The sequence below is a fragment of the Dasypus novemcinctus genome, chromosome 16, assembly GCF_030445035.2.
Source record: "Dasypus novemcinctus isolate mDasNov1 chromosome 16, mDasNov1.1.hap2, whole genome shotgun sequence".
NCBI classification, from domain to species: Eukaryota; Metazoa; Chordata; class Mammalia; order Cingulata; family Dasypodidae; genus Dasypus; species Dasypus novemcinctus.
The window spans coordinates 46,757,391-46,772,501 of record NC_080688.1 but is presented as its reverse complement, the minus strand read 5'-3'; the positions used below and the strand labels follow the sequence as shown (position 1 = coordinate 46,772,501).

The 15,111-nt window shown below is 33.4% G+C and overlaps 1 protein-coding gene across 2 annotated transcripts in view; it reads left to right on the top strand.

Moving 5' to 3' along the window:
* The window catches only part of DSC1 (desmocollin 1), a 32,874-nt gene extending 17,968 nt beyond the window's left edge, over positions 1-14,906 (top strand). Inside the window, exons 9-17 of one of the 2 annotated variants that reach the window (XM_071208509.1) lie at positions 130-315; positions 1,680-1,939; positions 2,093-2,235; positions 7,852-8,064; positions 8,753-8,983; positions 10,602-10,723; positions 11,064-11,249; positions 12,004-12,049; positions 12,132-14,906. In XM_071208509.1, the coding sequence (XP_071064610.1) occupies positions 130-315; positions 1,680-1,939; positions 2,093-2,235; positions 7,852-8,064; positions 8,753-8,983; positions 10,602-10,723; positions 11,064-11,249; positions 12,004-12,039 (1,377 nt within the window). In that variant the 3' untranslated portion in view covers positions 12,040-12,049; positions 12,132-14,906. The remainder of the gene's footprint in view (positions 1-129; positions 316-1,679; positions 1,940-2,092; positions 2,236-7,851; positions 8,065-8,752; positions 8,984-10,601; positions 10,724-11,063; positions 11,250-12,003; positions 12,050-12,131) is intronic. The other variant, XM_058277576.2, reaches the window with a different exon arrangement.
* The last annotated feature ends 205 nt before the right edge of the window (positions 14,907-15,111 follow it).

The following is a 15,111-nucleotide window of genomic DNA, read 5'->3' as shown; positions in this document are numbered from 1 at the left end:
TTCTTTTCCAATATATGTGTACTCATTTCCACATGCTTTTATTTTCCTCTTCTTTAATGGCTAATTTTAGAACAGAAACTCACACTGTTAAAGTTATACCTTAGTAATAATAAGAGACAATTATTTCAGTATTTTACAGAGGTAGAAGAAAACAGAATTGATATGGAGATTTTACGAATGATGGTACAGGACCAGGATTTGCCTGACACTCCTCACTCAAAAGCTGTGTACACGATCCTACAGGGAAATGAAAATGGAAACTTCAAAATTACCACAGATCCAAACACAAATGAAGGAGTTTTGTATGTTGTTAAGGTAAACAGTAAAATAATCAAGCAATCTGTTAAAGAATTCTAACTTATGTGTTTGGAAATTGACATATTAAAAATAACTCCTCTCTATATCTGAATTTCAGCATGATGCTGAAATGATTTACATTGGTTTATATAAATTTTTCTTTTCCATTAGAGGAAAGGCATGGTAGGCACGTAATTCATTATTTAATATATGAGGAAAACCAAGGCAGAGAAATTTTGAGTTAGTAATCTATTAGCCTTCTAAGAGGTCTTAGCCCACTTGTTCAAATCCATCATTTTATAGATAAAGAAAATAAGACCGAGAGAAATCAAAGAATCACTATTTCAAATTCAAACCTCTTGACTGTTCAACTCCTTTCATGCTCATATTATATATTACTTTTAACGCTTCACAACAGAGTTAAAGACAGTTGTATTAAATGTTCACAACTATTCCCAGGAATCCCCCCTATATTCAAGAGAGCTAGCGCTTTGGTTTATTTTGTTGTTGTTATTGTTTTTTAAAGTAATTGCAATTGTTGACCCTAAAATGATACATTAACTGGACTTCTTTTCTGATCCTTCTACACAAGGCCTGCATAGAAGCTCTTGCATAGCTTCTGCCCTCATTAATTTCTTAGAGATGATATATTTTCTTCGAAGCTATGTACAAAAATTATGTTTCTGCTAAGATTTTTAGAAGATATCTTTTTAATTATTATAATGCCTTTTTTTCCCTTCTAAGTTTCTTTCTCTAGCTTCCCTGTCTCTTTTTAATTCTGATAGATTTTAGTGTCTAACCATTTACCTGTTGTTTCCATTCTAAATAATCAGTGTGGGGCTGAGGATTTTGATTAGAAACAAATAAGTCCAAAATCTAATATGTTTTGAAAAAGTTTTCATAGATGCTGCTAAATAATATTATTATATGTGTTGACTCATTATACTCAGTATCTACTCTATTATGGCCAGAGCTCATATCTTAGTAGTCAATTCTAATTATTTTTATCTATTTGGCTTGGAGGTAACTTCTGCTGCTTTTGTTGTCATTGTTATTTCAAATGTTATTTCAAATTTTGTTGTCATTGTTATTTCAAAAATCATGAAGAATAAGTAGTTTATTTGAATATTTTTCAAACATTTATTCTGTATTTCTCTTAATATTTAAACTTGCAATGAAAAATGAAGGTGGGATCTTTTCAACAAAGAATGAGAAGAAAAATTGACTAAGTATTAGTCATTAACTGTATATTAGCGCTGACTTCCAGTAACATTTTATACATAAAAACATTTTTCTCTTTTGTGCTAAATCTTGCAGTCATGATCATGAGTTTTCTATTTATAGTGTTATATGTTGATGACAAAAGTATTTTTCTTGAATAGCCACTGAACTATGAAGCCCAACCCCAAATGGTTTTACAAATTGGTGTACTTAACGAAGCACAGTTCTCTAAAGCAGCAAACTCACAAAGTCCTTCTATGCGCTCTTCAACTGTCACTGTTAAAGTTAAAGACATTGATGAGGGCCCTGAATGCCACCCATCAGTAAAAGTTATTCAGAGTAAAGATGGCCTTGCAGCTGGCACAGAACTCCTTGGATACAAAGCACTGGACCCAAATTCAGGCCGTAGTGGAGGCTTAAGGTAATGTACTTTTGTAAAAGGTCCTTAGTTGTTATTGCAACGTGAATTAATTGCTTTTAAATTTAGAAAATTCTCTGTATTTTTTTTAATAGCAAATTTTAAGATATGCCCCCTCCTTGGAATGACTGTTTATATTTGATTTCTAAAAATTAGGTATGTGAAGACAGAAGATGAAGATAACTGGTTTAAAATTGATGAACAAACTGGCAACTTGAGAACTATGAAAGTTCTGGATAGAGAATCAAAATTTGTGAAAAACAACCATTATAATATTTCAGTGGTTGCAAGGGACGCAAGTAAGTGCCATTTTCTGGAAATAAAAGTATAAGATAAGTTTTTAAGGAAATCGTGGAATGAAGTCTACTTTCAGATCAAAATATAATGCAAACAATGTTTGAAGTATGATTGCCCAATTAATTCAGAAACACCCAATTTAGGTTCTAGTGGTTTGGTAAATACTGTACCTGGGGTGCGGTGAGGGGTGAAATGGTCAAAGTCAAAGTTTCAAGGACCTCTGCTGTGGAATAAGGTGCCATACTCTAGGATTTCAATTTTCAGAAGTACGGGTTTAGCTTGTTATGATTTGAACTTGCTGAAAGAGATCAACCCACCTAAAACAGCTGGCTTGTTCTGAGCTTCCTTAATCAGGAACAAAAGATTTATTCAGCTCCTAAAGAAATGATAAAATTATGACTCTTAAATGAGTATTTTGCTGAGGTTTGCAATCTCTCTACAAGGTTGATTCTAGAACTTCTCTTGTTCTACAAATGTCCTTCAAATGTCATAAAGAAGTGATCTCAAAATGCTTCTGAAAAAAAAAACCAAAACTCTTCTGAGCCTACACCCCTATCAATAAACCACCTTTGAATATGTACCTTGATAATTTGCTTGCATGTTTATTTATAAACATGTAACACTAAGATATTATATTGCATAAACATAAAAATAAACAAAATAAAAATCAAAAGAGGATGATAAAAAATATATAACTAGATGTTATACTATTTCATTTCCTCACACCAATTACACACACTCCCATTTGGGGCAAACTGCCATAAATTATAGAAATGAATGAACTTGGAATTTTATGAAAGAGTCTATCCTTTTTTATTTGCAAGTGTTGGATGCTCGAAATAAACTAGGTCATTCAAAAATACTGTAGTCTTTTTCTATAGAAACATTGAATTTCTAAGCATAAGCATAAATACATGTCAAATTTCATTTGAATTAACAAAAAGCAAAAGTAAGTAGTATATGTTTCATATTTGCTCATTTCCCACCTGGATATTTTGATAATAAAGTAAAGAAAAATGTTGTCCTCACATATCATTCCATTTTTTCAGTAGCCTTAAAAAGATGTTTGTCTGACAAGACAAAGATTTAAAATAATGAAGGTGCCAGCTGCTTGAATTCATATGGGAAGGGCAAATGAATTCATACACATTTGTCCCCATTCTGTTTTTATTTTCTTACATCTATACTCGGTTTGTTCCCTTCCTGTTTCCCTTGGAATAGAATTACTGTTCTGTAGCTCCTAATCACTTGGATGATCCAACATTTTAAAGAATTCTTCCATCAGCTGAAAACCCTTAGGTTTCAAAATCTGAAACATCTGAAGAAAACCTAAACGTGAATATTGTCACTCAATCACATATATCTTATCTTCCATGCTTCTTGATACCTTGCACACATACTATTAATGTAGGCTCTTTCAATGTAGGTAGAAAAACTACTGAAAAAAGATGGGAAAATAGTAGAGAAATGTATTTAATTTTGCCACTACTCTATAATCCTGGGTGATTTGCTACTTTTTTTTATAAGTAAAAGTAAAATCTAAGTAGTTCAAGAGCACCATTATGATGTCAAACAAGGATTAATATTTCTTCATTTATTCCACAAATGTTGACTGTTAAGTTCCAAATACTAGGGAAGTTGCCATAGGAACAACAATCCATAAGACAAAGACAAATCCTCACATAAAATCAATTAAAGGATTGTTAGGTTCTCATAAGAGATTCTGAAGATATGGAAAGTTTCTTTCATCAGAAAATAATGTGTCAGAACTGGAAATTCCAGATTAAAGGATAAAGGGTTGTGATTTCACAGAAATGCAGAGCCTTAATAAAAGGACAATGAAATACTATTTGGAGAGAAGGAATATATGGAGATAAAAAATTTAAGAAATTCATTCTGTCTCTTGGTGCTAAGAGTCTGTAAGTAGAATAAGCATAGTACAAGGAAATAAGAACCAATGCTGAACTGTGTGAGTATATATCCCAGGGTCATGGGTAAGCGGGATGTGCTCAAGAAAATGTAAAGATAAGGATGTTAAGATATGTAATGGAAGACTATATGGTGACATGAAGGATTTTTTTTCTTTGAAAATGAATCCATTAATATATTATTCCATAAGCCAAATACATAGTAATTATTTTTAGTTCTGCTTAAAAATTTACTTTTGTATTTTTTTAGATTTATTTCATTTTATTTCTATCCCACCCACCCCCCCTCCGCCCCCCAGCTCCGATCCCCCCATTGTCTGTTCTCTGTGTCCATTCGCTGTGTGTTCTTCTGTGTCTGCTTGTATTCTCATTAGGCAGCTCCGGGAATCAATCCTGGGAACTTCCAGAGTGGTAGATAAGTGATTACTCTCGTGTACCACCTCAACATCCTGTTCTGCTAAATCTTATTTCTCTCCTTTGCATTTCTTGTTGTATCATCTTGCTGTGCCAGCTCTCCACATCGGCTCACTCCTGTGTAGGGCATCTTTCCTGCATGGGGTGGTATTCTTATGCAGGGCAGCACTCCTGCATGAGGCGGCATTCCCATGTGGCCAACAATCTGCGTGGGCCAGCTTGCCATGTGGGCCAGCTTGCCCTCACCAGGAGGCCCTGGGCATTGAACCCTGGACCTGCTCTATGGTAGACAGGAACCCAATTGGGTGAGCCCCATCCATTTCCCTGAACATTTAGTTTTGATGCTCATAAATATTTCTGGATGATGATCTAGCTACTCTTCTAGATTATTTATCTCACTTATATCACTGCATTTCTTGTGTCGATCCTCTTTGTCAGTCAGGCTGATTTCCTTGCTGTCATTCTAGAAAACACCATTTTGTATTCCCTCCACCTAGAATGGCGATGCCCATCCTGTTTGAAATTCAAGTCCTTCAGCTCTTTAAAATTTACTGCAGTGACAACATCCATGATTGTTCCCACTAGTTTTTGTTCATTTCTTCCCTAGTACCTTTTAAGTATGCCTGCACTGGGCATAATACGTGAATATTCACATGTGATGTATCTTCTCTTTAAAAGGATGCTTTCATTGCTTTTCCGGTATGTTTCCCTCACTACATTGATTGTGCCCTCCTTTGTGTGAAGATCCTTTTTCTTTGGCGGATAGTCCCTTCAACATGCATCTGGGGCAGAGATTTGGCATGTTGTTGCTAAGTGCAGGTACTGGTCTCTTTCATCCCTCTGTTGTCTGGGAGTTCCGTGACTCTCCAAGTCCAGGCAGTGGTTTCACTCAGAAGAGCTTTGCAATTCCAGGGGCATCACTGGCACTATGAATAATTGGTTTTCATATAGAAAACTGAGTTAAAAAGTCTAGAAAATGCTTTGCTGTATTTGATTTCTGTAAAAAGATTTTTCTTAAAATAGCAAACATTTAAGGGTTATCATGGAAAAGATAACCAAAAAGAATGTGAACGAATGGTTGGAAATTATGAGGAGGCTTATTGTGGCTTGATAAAAAAAGACTCTAAGAACGTTCCAACAATTAACCAAAGAACTCTGCCTGTGGAGTGGGCTGATTGATCATGCAGTGAGTTTCTGATTTCTGAAAGCATTTAAGTGGAAAAGGGAAACCATTATTTTCTTGGAGTCCCTATTGTGGACATGTTGTGAGATCTAAGATGTACTTTCCAGCTCTTGGATTGTGATAGCCCTTATTTGCTGATCCTTGACATTTGCTTTTGTGTTTAATTTAAAGCAAGGTTTAGAGGAAGATAAACATGCCAAAGCAGTTACCTTTTCACAGTCTTCAAGCATTCTCAGTAATTACTTGGTTTAACTCTATTTCCTAGGGATAAAGTTAAAAACTTAATTTTAGAAGCCTTTGAGATTTTTAGCTCTCGCATTGACCACCATCCATTTTAACAATTTCAGGCTCCATTCATTCCATTTTTAACAATATGCTTAAAACAGAAACTGTGAAACAAAATAATAGTTATGAGATAAATGCTGATTGAATATAGGAATAAATGAGTGCTGATTTTCCTTCTAGTGGATGCATATTTCTTTGTCAGATTTTTAAAAGCATGCTTTCTTTGCTATTTTTATATAAAGAGAAACTACTCTCTATTAAATTTTTCTAAAGCCCAATCAGAATACAAATGTCGACTTAGGTTTAGTGCCTGTACCTACATTTCTCAATACCACCCACAAAAGCTTCTTTTTCATATTACTCACTTTTTGTTTGTTTGCTGATTTTGTAATTGTTAGTTGTAATAGAATTTCTTACACATTTTCGGGAGTCTTACATGCTGTTGCAGATTTCTTCTTATAAGAGCTAAATCTCTCTTCTCTTTCCAGATATTTAAAAACTGGCTCAGATAGAATATTTTAAAAATAGATACATTTAGTACTTATTTAAATAATTGACTTAAAGTCACGTTGAATAAATTAATTTGTGGTTATTCAACACAAGAAAGTTTCTCTGAAATATATTAATGATATTCTTAAATATTATTTCAAACTAAAAAGAAAAAATGGGTTATATTTGCATATGATTTATTAGTCTTTATGTTAAATTCAACGTTCATGTTCCAAACTTTAGACCAATGTTCAGGACAAAACAATGAGAACTTTTATCAATTATTTTTCTATTTATTTAAATTTTCAAATCCTAACATTATTGTAGTTCATTACCACAAATAGAGTTTAAATATGCATTCTGAACTTCATCCTCTCTTAAATACAAACAGTGGACATTGTGTTTAGCAAAAATATTTATGTATTGAGACATATGTGTGTGGCATCAGGGCAACAATAGTGATGATTTAGAGAGGATTAAGAAACCATTCTTATTCTTGAGAACAAATTAATTGAATTAGAATGGGAATGCAAACTTATTTTTCTGGTTTATTCAATTAGATTCTTGCAAAGTATTAAAATAATAATTGTATTACACCAATGTGTATTAAGTTAAAAGTTAGCTAAGAAATTCTGCACAGATTACCGAGCTTTCATGATGAATAAAACAGACCTTGTTATTAACATGTTCAGGGTTTAGTGTGTGAGCCAAGCTCTGAGAAAAGCGTTCTGGGAAGTTAAAGGAGAAAATGATTTTCATCGTCTGTGGATGTCACAGTAAGTTTCATGAGATGACCCTTTGAGCGAATTCTTGAAGGATATAATAGAGTTTTGCCAGGCAAAGTAGAGTAGGCAAGTATTCCTGGCAGTGGCAACTGTAGGTACCAAAGCAGAGAGTAAGGAGAGCACCTAGAAGGTCTAATGGGAAGCTTTACAATTTGAGCAAAGAGGATATGAAGAAAAGGGTCAGGAGAGGAAGCTGAGAAGGTTTTTGAGGACCAAATATTGTATTCTAAGGATAACTACTTGCCCTTAAAGAAAGGCAATGCAAAAAATCAATTTTAGTTTAAACTCATTGTTCTGTAGTAACATTACTTGAAATCTCATACCTCAAGAGATCATCTGACCCAGACATCTGCTTTCAAAGAAAGGTAAGATGTCAACATTTTGTTCTTATAGCTTTGGAGTCTGAGATCCAAGAAGTATTATGTGCCAACCCAAGTTCACACAGCTGGTAGAAAGCGGACACCACTTATAGATTATAGAGAATGTTGAAAATAAAAATTTTAAGCCAAGAAATAACTTATTTGCTATTTTTAGGTGGCAGATCTTGTACTGGAACATTAGCAGTTCTTTTGGAAGATTATAATGATCATGCACCACAAATTGACAACCATGTGACAATCTGTCGTCATGGAAAAGATTCTGCTGTCCTGACACCTGTAGATTCAGATGGTCCTGACAACGGTCCACCTTTTCAGTTCTTTTTGGATAATTCTGCCAAGAAATCTTGGAGTCTAGAATCAGTAGATGGTATGTAATTATGGTAAATTTTGTAATGGTAGGAACGTAAGATGTCTGATGGTTTTGACTTTTACTTTAGTTCATCTTAATAAATAAATATTCAACTTGGGAAATTATTTTATTAATTCTTATTAATTTCAAAATAAACAAATGATAATACTTGCTGTTTTAAAGCAAAGAATTTATTTCTTTTAAGCTCAGGTGCTTGTTTCAATATCTTTTTTTTTTTTTTTTTGGCGGTACCAGGGATTGAACCCAGGATCTTGTACATGGGAAGCAGGTGTTCAGCCACCAAGCTACATCTGCTCCCCAATGAGTGTTGGGTTTTTTTTCCCATCTGTTTGTTTGTTTGTTTTTAGGAGGTACTGGGGATCAAACCCAGGACCTTGTATAGGGGAAGCAGGTGCTTAACCACTCGAGCTACATCCACTTCCCTCCAATATCTTTTAAGAAAACATGAATTCATGTTGAGATAACATATGAATAAAATTTTAAGTGTATATTATTCTAATTTGAGTATAAAGCAATATCAGGCATTTTTCCTGGTTTTAAGAAACCAAACCATTTTTAAGAAAGAGAAATGAACTACTAGAATTTTCTTACCTAACAGTTTTTTCCAAGCACAACAAGTAGGAAAAATATTGCTATTGAAAGGTCAAATCAATATATATTTTAATTCTTCCTTATTTTCCCCTAGGTAAAACTGCCATTCTTCGTGAACGGCAACCTCTTGATTATAAGTACTATTCTGTGCCTATCCAAGTAAAAGACCGACATGGTTTGGCTGCAAAACACACATTATCAGTGAGAGTGTGTGATTGTACAACTCCATCTGACTGTAAAGATGAGAGAGATGTTAAGATGGCAAATGTAATACTTGGAAAATGGGCTATTCTTGCCATGGTGTTGGGTTCTGCATTGTTGTTATGTAAGTATAAATATCTATAATGTGTTTGCTGAGGTTTTATCTAATATTACAAAGAATTGGATAGTTCTTTACATCAAAAACGTGTAGCCTTTTCTATGGTAAATGCATGCTTTTAAAAATCTTGTCTCTATGACAAGATTTGTGGTTCTGAGTCACAGGAGAAGAAAATATCACTAACAGCTTAAAATTTGAATTAAGATGCAGAATTTATAGTCATAGTTCTTCCAATACTTGGCTGTGAGACATTGGGTAAATAATTTCCTCAACTGAGCCTCATTTTTCCACATGTAAAATGAAGAACTTGGACAAGATATTGTTAAGATTCCCTCCCATATAAAATATTACAGTCCTTCAACCGGCCAAGTTTAGGGAGGATATGCACAAAAAGAATTTGTGAATACAAGGTAATTCCAAAATTTTCTTTAATGTTGATGTTCTATGTTAATAAATGAAAACAAGTGATTTAGCCTATATCTTATGAAGGCTCCAATGAGTGGGAAATAGTTACTGAGGAAAAACTAATGCATGCAAAGAGCACTAAGACTTTGCACTCTGCAGACTGTTGCTTAGAGATGCAAAAATAATAGAAAACATTGTCTACAATTTTTTTTCTTTCAGAATCTGTTTGACTACACAGTCCCCACGTGTGTTTACAGACTTTTTCTCATAGCCTTTACTGTGTCCTAATTCACTGATTTGCATTTCAGGTTAAACTGGATGTTTATCTTAGCCCTGTAATAGTTAATGCACATTTTCAAAACCAGACACTGATTTTATGCAATTGTCTTTCTTCTTTGTATTCATGCTTATTGTTCTTTGTTTTGCAGTTCTAAGACCTTTTGAGTTCTATATACTTTTAGATACCAATAATATTAACTTGTATATCTACTGAGGGGTAAAGAATAAGGGTATGAGAAATAAAATAGGAGGGAGAGGTCTGTCTGAGAGTTGATGACTGAGAGTCATCAGTCAAATGAGGTTACTATTTCAGTGTGGAAGAGAGAAATGTAAGTTAATTCTGCATTTGGGAAAAGAAGCTATTAATATACTATGCTTAATTCATCCTTCTTACTTCATATCAATTTGTTTTTTGTGTAGGTTAATGACATTATCTCACTAAGGAAGAGCTATTCTTATATTATTACACTGGTTAACATTCTGCCTTAAATTTTATAACCCAAAGTCATCTCAATTAATGGAAAGGATTTTTAAAAAATATGTTTTTGTTAGAGAAGTTGTGAACTTCAAAACAATCATGTATATATGTGAAACTCCCATACAACACCCCTCCACCAACATACTATATTGTTGTGGAATATTTGTTACAGATTCTTACCACTAACTATGGCGTACATTTGATATATTTTTTTCCATACCCCTCTATTTTTAACACAGTCTGTCTTTGGAATTCATGCAAGAATATTACAGTATTGCTGTTAAATATAGTCCATATGTTACATTGATTATATTTTTCCCATACTTCTCCACAATCTTACCTTGGAAATGATTTTATTAAAGTGCTGTGAGGAAACTTTAGACAATCCTATAATTCAAATGGTTTAATGCATACCAAAATCAAAAAATATTGTTTTACCTATATCATTTCATCTTTTCTTAGGTGTTCTGTTTACATGTTTCTGTGTCACTGTCAAGAAAACAGTAAAGAAATGTTTTCCAGAAGATGTGGCCCAACAAAATTTAATTGTGTCAAATACTGAAGGACCTGGAGAAGAAGTGACAGTAAGTGAAATTTCACTCTCCCACAAATTGTGTGGTGATCCAATGATGACAGTCTGATTATAACATAACAATCGTAGTCATAATAATAGTATTTATTCAGCATTTAGTATGCCAGGCAGAGTTCTGAGTGCCTTTTTAGGTGTTAATTCATTTAAATGTCTAGTCCTATTATATGGGTACTATTCTTAGCCTGACCTTATGTATAGGGAACTGAGAGACACAGCAATGAAGTGATTCGACTCTGGTGGGAAAAAGATGAAAGCAATTTGTTAGTTTCAATTTCATTTGCTCCTTTTAATAACTTTATTTTTAAGAAGCAAATATTAAACTCCCCACACAGACTTGTAACATTTGTGATACAAGCATGTCTGCTGGCACTCTTGGTGGCCAGGGAATCAAAACACAACAAAGTTTTGAAATGGTCAAAGGAGGCTGCACTTTGGACTCCGGCAAAGGAGGTGTGGTGGACCCCGGCAGATGCGTGTATACCGACTGGCACTCTTTCACCCAACCTCGGCTTGGTGAAGTAAGTTGCAATTCTTTCCTAAGTTGCAAGTTCATGTTATATTATTTAAGCAATTGAATAGTTAAATAAGGCTTCTAACTCAGAAATACTTGGAAGTTTTACTCTTTACACACCTGGAACTCATAGTCATTTTTTCATGTTAAATTATCATGGATAAGAATGTCAGGCCCAAACCCAAAGAGAAAAATCAACTCTTAAAAGTTCAGTTTTTAAAATCAGGTTCAGAAAACTTTATCCAGGAGTGGCAATATAGTTCTATTTCGGGAGGATTATCAGGAAAACCACCTGGAATGAAATATTTGTGATAGAGTGACAAATGCATCATAAAGTAAAAATATTTTTATTGTGCTTCAGGCCTCTATGTGGCTATGAAGTTCTGGCTGTAAAAATGGGCCACAAAAAAAGGTTAGGATTTTATTTTGGGTTTGCAGGTCCTTATTTTGTTTTATGTTTAGATTGATAAGTACAGGTTGACACTAGCTGGTTCAACATATGAAATTATTACTGCTATAAAAAATAGTGTTTAAAGATAGGAATCATAGCCTCTATTGTTTTCCCCACATATATGAAGATGTTTCAGAGATAAAAATTTCAGCTAAGCAAATCTTATGCTCAGATGGGGCATTTAAGTTAGTTGTGTGATAAATGTGTAGCTTTCATGTTCATAAATGTGTTCACTAGGAGCATATATTTATTTGCTATATTTTCATAATGAATATAATGCAGACCAATCATGTGCATTTTTTATATGTAGGAATCCATTAGAGGACACACTCTGATTAAAAATTAAACAGTGAAAGGTAAATCAAAGACATTATTTTTATGCTTATATGTTAAGGTGTTTTTTAAAAAAATAATAAAATGTGCTCTTTTCCGCTACAGAAGGTGTATCTCTGTGGACAAGATGAGGAGCAAAAACATTCTGAAGACTACGTTCGTTCATATAACTATGAAGGAAAAGGGTCTATTGCAGACTCAGTAGGCTGCTGCAGTGATCGGCAGGAAGAAGAAGGGCTTGAGTTTCTAGATCACCTGGACCCCAAATTTAGGACGTTAGCAAAGTCATGTGTAAAGAAATAAACGTGCTTTCTAGTAAGAGTAACAGCTATAAATGGATATGCAGGAGTTTGCTGAATGTAAAATGATGGCTGCATCTGCTAATGTTTTTGTTATTGGAGGTAAACTTTATTGGAGTCCTGTATGGATAAGGTTTTCATAATATGCGAGGTTCCCCTAAATTTTCCTTGTCTGATAGGACTTCCCTGTTCTGTAGAAATAAAGGTATCATTTGCTAATTTTCTTTTATATGCATATATATATTGCCCCTTTCAGGATTGTGCTGTGTGTTTTCTTGTACCTTCTATTTGAAAACTTCAGTTACTTTGTTTGCTATGGAAGAGAATATGGGAGAGCTGATTATTGTGGAGGCTAATGAAAAATGAATTTTCATTTTAGATGTGCTAATTACATTTTTTCTTCAAAATTTGGGGGAGAATTATGCTTTTAGAGATTTTGTTTCGGTGCCAGATAATTGCTTCTTCTCTAACCCAGTGGCTATAAAAAGAAGGATTTTTAAGTATTCTTTGGTGTAGTCTCTGGTGGGTAAATAAGAGCTAATTTCTCACTTCATTTTTCACCCTGCAGAGGTGTCCCCAGCACCATCTGCTTTCAGGAGCCTTCAGAGCTCAGTTCTTGGATCTCTGATGTAGACGAGTTATCAGGTTCCTTCAGCTTCTAAGGTTGTCGGAAAGACATGGGCTAGAACAAGCACACAGTACCTTGAGCTGCAGAGATTTTAAAAGGATTGAAAAGAGGATTGCTATGAAAGAATGGCAGCGCTGATGCCCATAGGTTGACTTAAGCTTGCAAATTTGGTGTTCTTTTTTGCCCAACATGATGCCCTGTTAACTTTTAAAAATAGAAATTCCTTAGCAAAAACATATAGTCCCTAGATTGACAAAGGCCCATGCATCTCTGTGGTTTCCTGTGTACAATTAGCCAGGAAACCCTGGCTAATTGCAACCCTGATACACAGTGCTTAACTCTCTATATATGTCAAAAATTGAGTTACCATCTATGCTGGAACTTGATATTCAGTCTATATTGGTAATTACTTTAAGGGAATGAAATTTCAAAAACAGTGGGTAGGTAGTTTATATGTTTAAAAAAATGAAATCTATTAAAGCAATATTTACAAAAGATCAGTTGAATGATGGATAAGTGAATGAATACATGAGTAAATACATTATTTCAAGGAATAACCTTTTAATAGGGTATTCATCAGAATTATTATTCATCAGAAATAATCTGTATTTTTAAATCATGTTTTAATAACCTTTTGTGGCAAACTTTATGTATACCTAAACAATAGCAGTATACATCACAGAAATTTCTTATCTAAACAAAAATTGTTTTCTTATATCTTTTAGCTATTGAATAAAATGACTGGTCGGTTTCTAAAAATAATTGAGGGGTCTCATTGTCAGTTGCAGTTTCTAAGTAAATATGTTCTTGAATGAAGTTGAATATTGGAACAAAAGGGAAAAAGTAGTTTCAACAAGTCAGATATTATGATTAATATGATCATAAGGTATAATTTGTATAGTCATTGTAAAATAACTTATTTAGGTAATGTAATTTCTTCTGTCTGAAGGAAGTATATAAGTTACTCTGACAATGACACCAGGCTTGATATTTGAATATATATTATTAAACATTTGGAAATATAACATGTTGATAAGCTATTTTCTTGAATGTAGGTGCAGAATGCTTTCTGAGGAATTAAAAAGTATCATTAGCCAGAACCTTAATTTAATGTGTTTATGCCTTCATATTTCTCTTGCAATTCCTTAAGTATGAAAAGGAAAACTTATATCTGAACATAAAATACAATTAAATGCCAAAGGTGTATTTCTCCATCAACAATGTCTTCACATTCTAAAAGCATTAGGATTATTGGAATGTATGGGAAATGAATTTGTTTTCATCAGTTTCAGCTATTTAAAATGTTTCTGAAATATCATAAAAAATTTGTCTTACAGAGGAATGATGACTTCCTTATTTAGACAAGTTAAATTCATTCTCTATTCAGACCCAAATTAAAGATTGTTTGATAGATGAAATTCATGAAACTCTACCAGACTGTTTAGAAATTCACTTTAATAAAATATAAGTAATTTGTTAATAAATTCATTTTGTTTATACACACACACACACACACACACACACACATATGGTGGTACATATCTTTAGTCTCTGTTATCTTCTTTTCTAATAAATATGAAGGGACATTTTATTTGGCCAGATACTGTAATTGTCTTTCTACTTATGGAGGGAGAAGGAAAAAGAAGTCTAGTGGGAGAAAGCATTACTAAGAAGGGAGGGACCCTTGGATATTTTTTTTTTTGCAGAGTCAATAAAACTTAAGTGAATGTAATTTTAAAAAACTTTTTGAAAGGACAGTACTGCAGAATAAATTTTAAAATGCTCTTAAATGAACTCAAATTTTTATTGTCAACAATAAAATAATAACCACTTTCAAATATATGTGAAGAGACTATTTTAAGTGTTTAAAAAGCATTGTGAAAACAAACGTGCAAAGTTCATTAATAATATACAACTTTTGTGAAAATAAATCAAACTATTTTAAAATTCCCATTTCTTAATGTATATTTTTTACTTGATAGGAATAAAATATCTTTTGTTAAATCCAAATGACAAAGTGAAAAGTTGTTTATTTCCTAACTATAGAGGGGGAAAGATTAAAAAGCAGTGTGGTATTCTAATAGTCCTTAGTTAGTCTAAGAAGATAGGATTTCAAAATGTATTTAAAGTTAGTTTCCAGTGTGCAGCAATTAATATC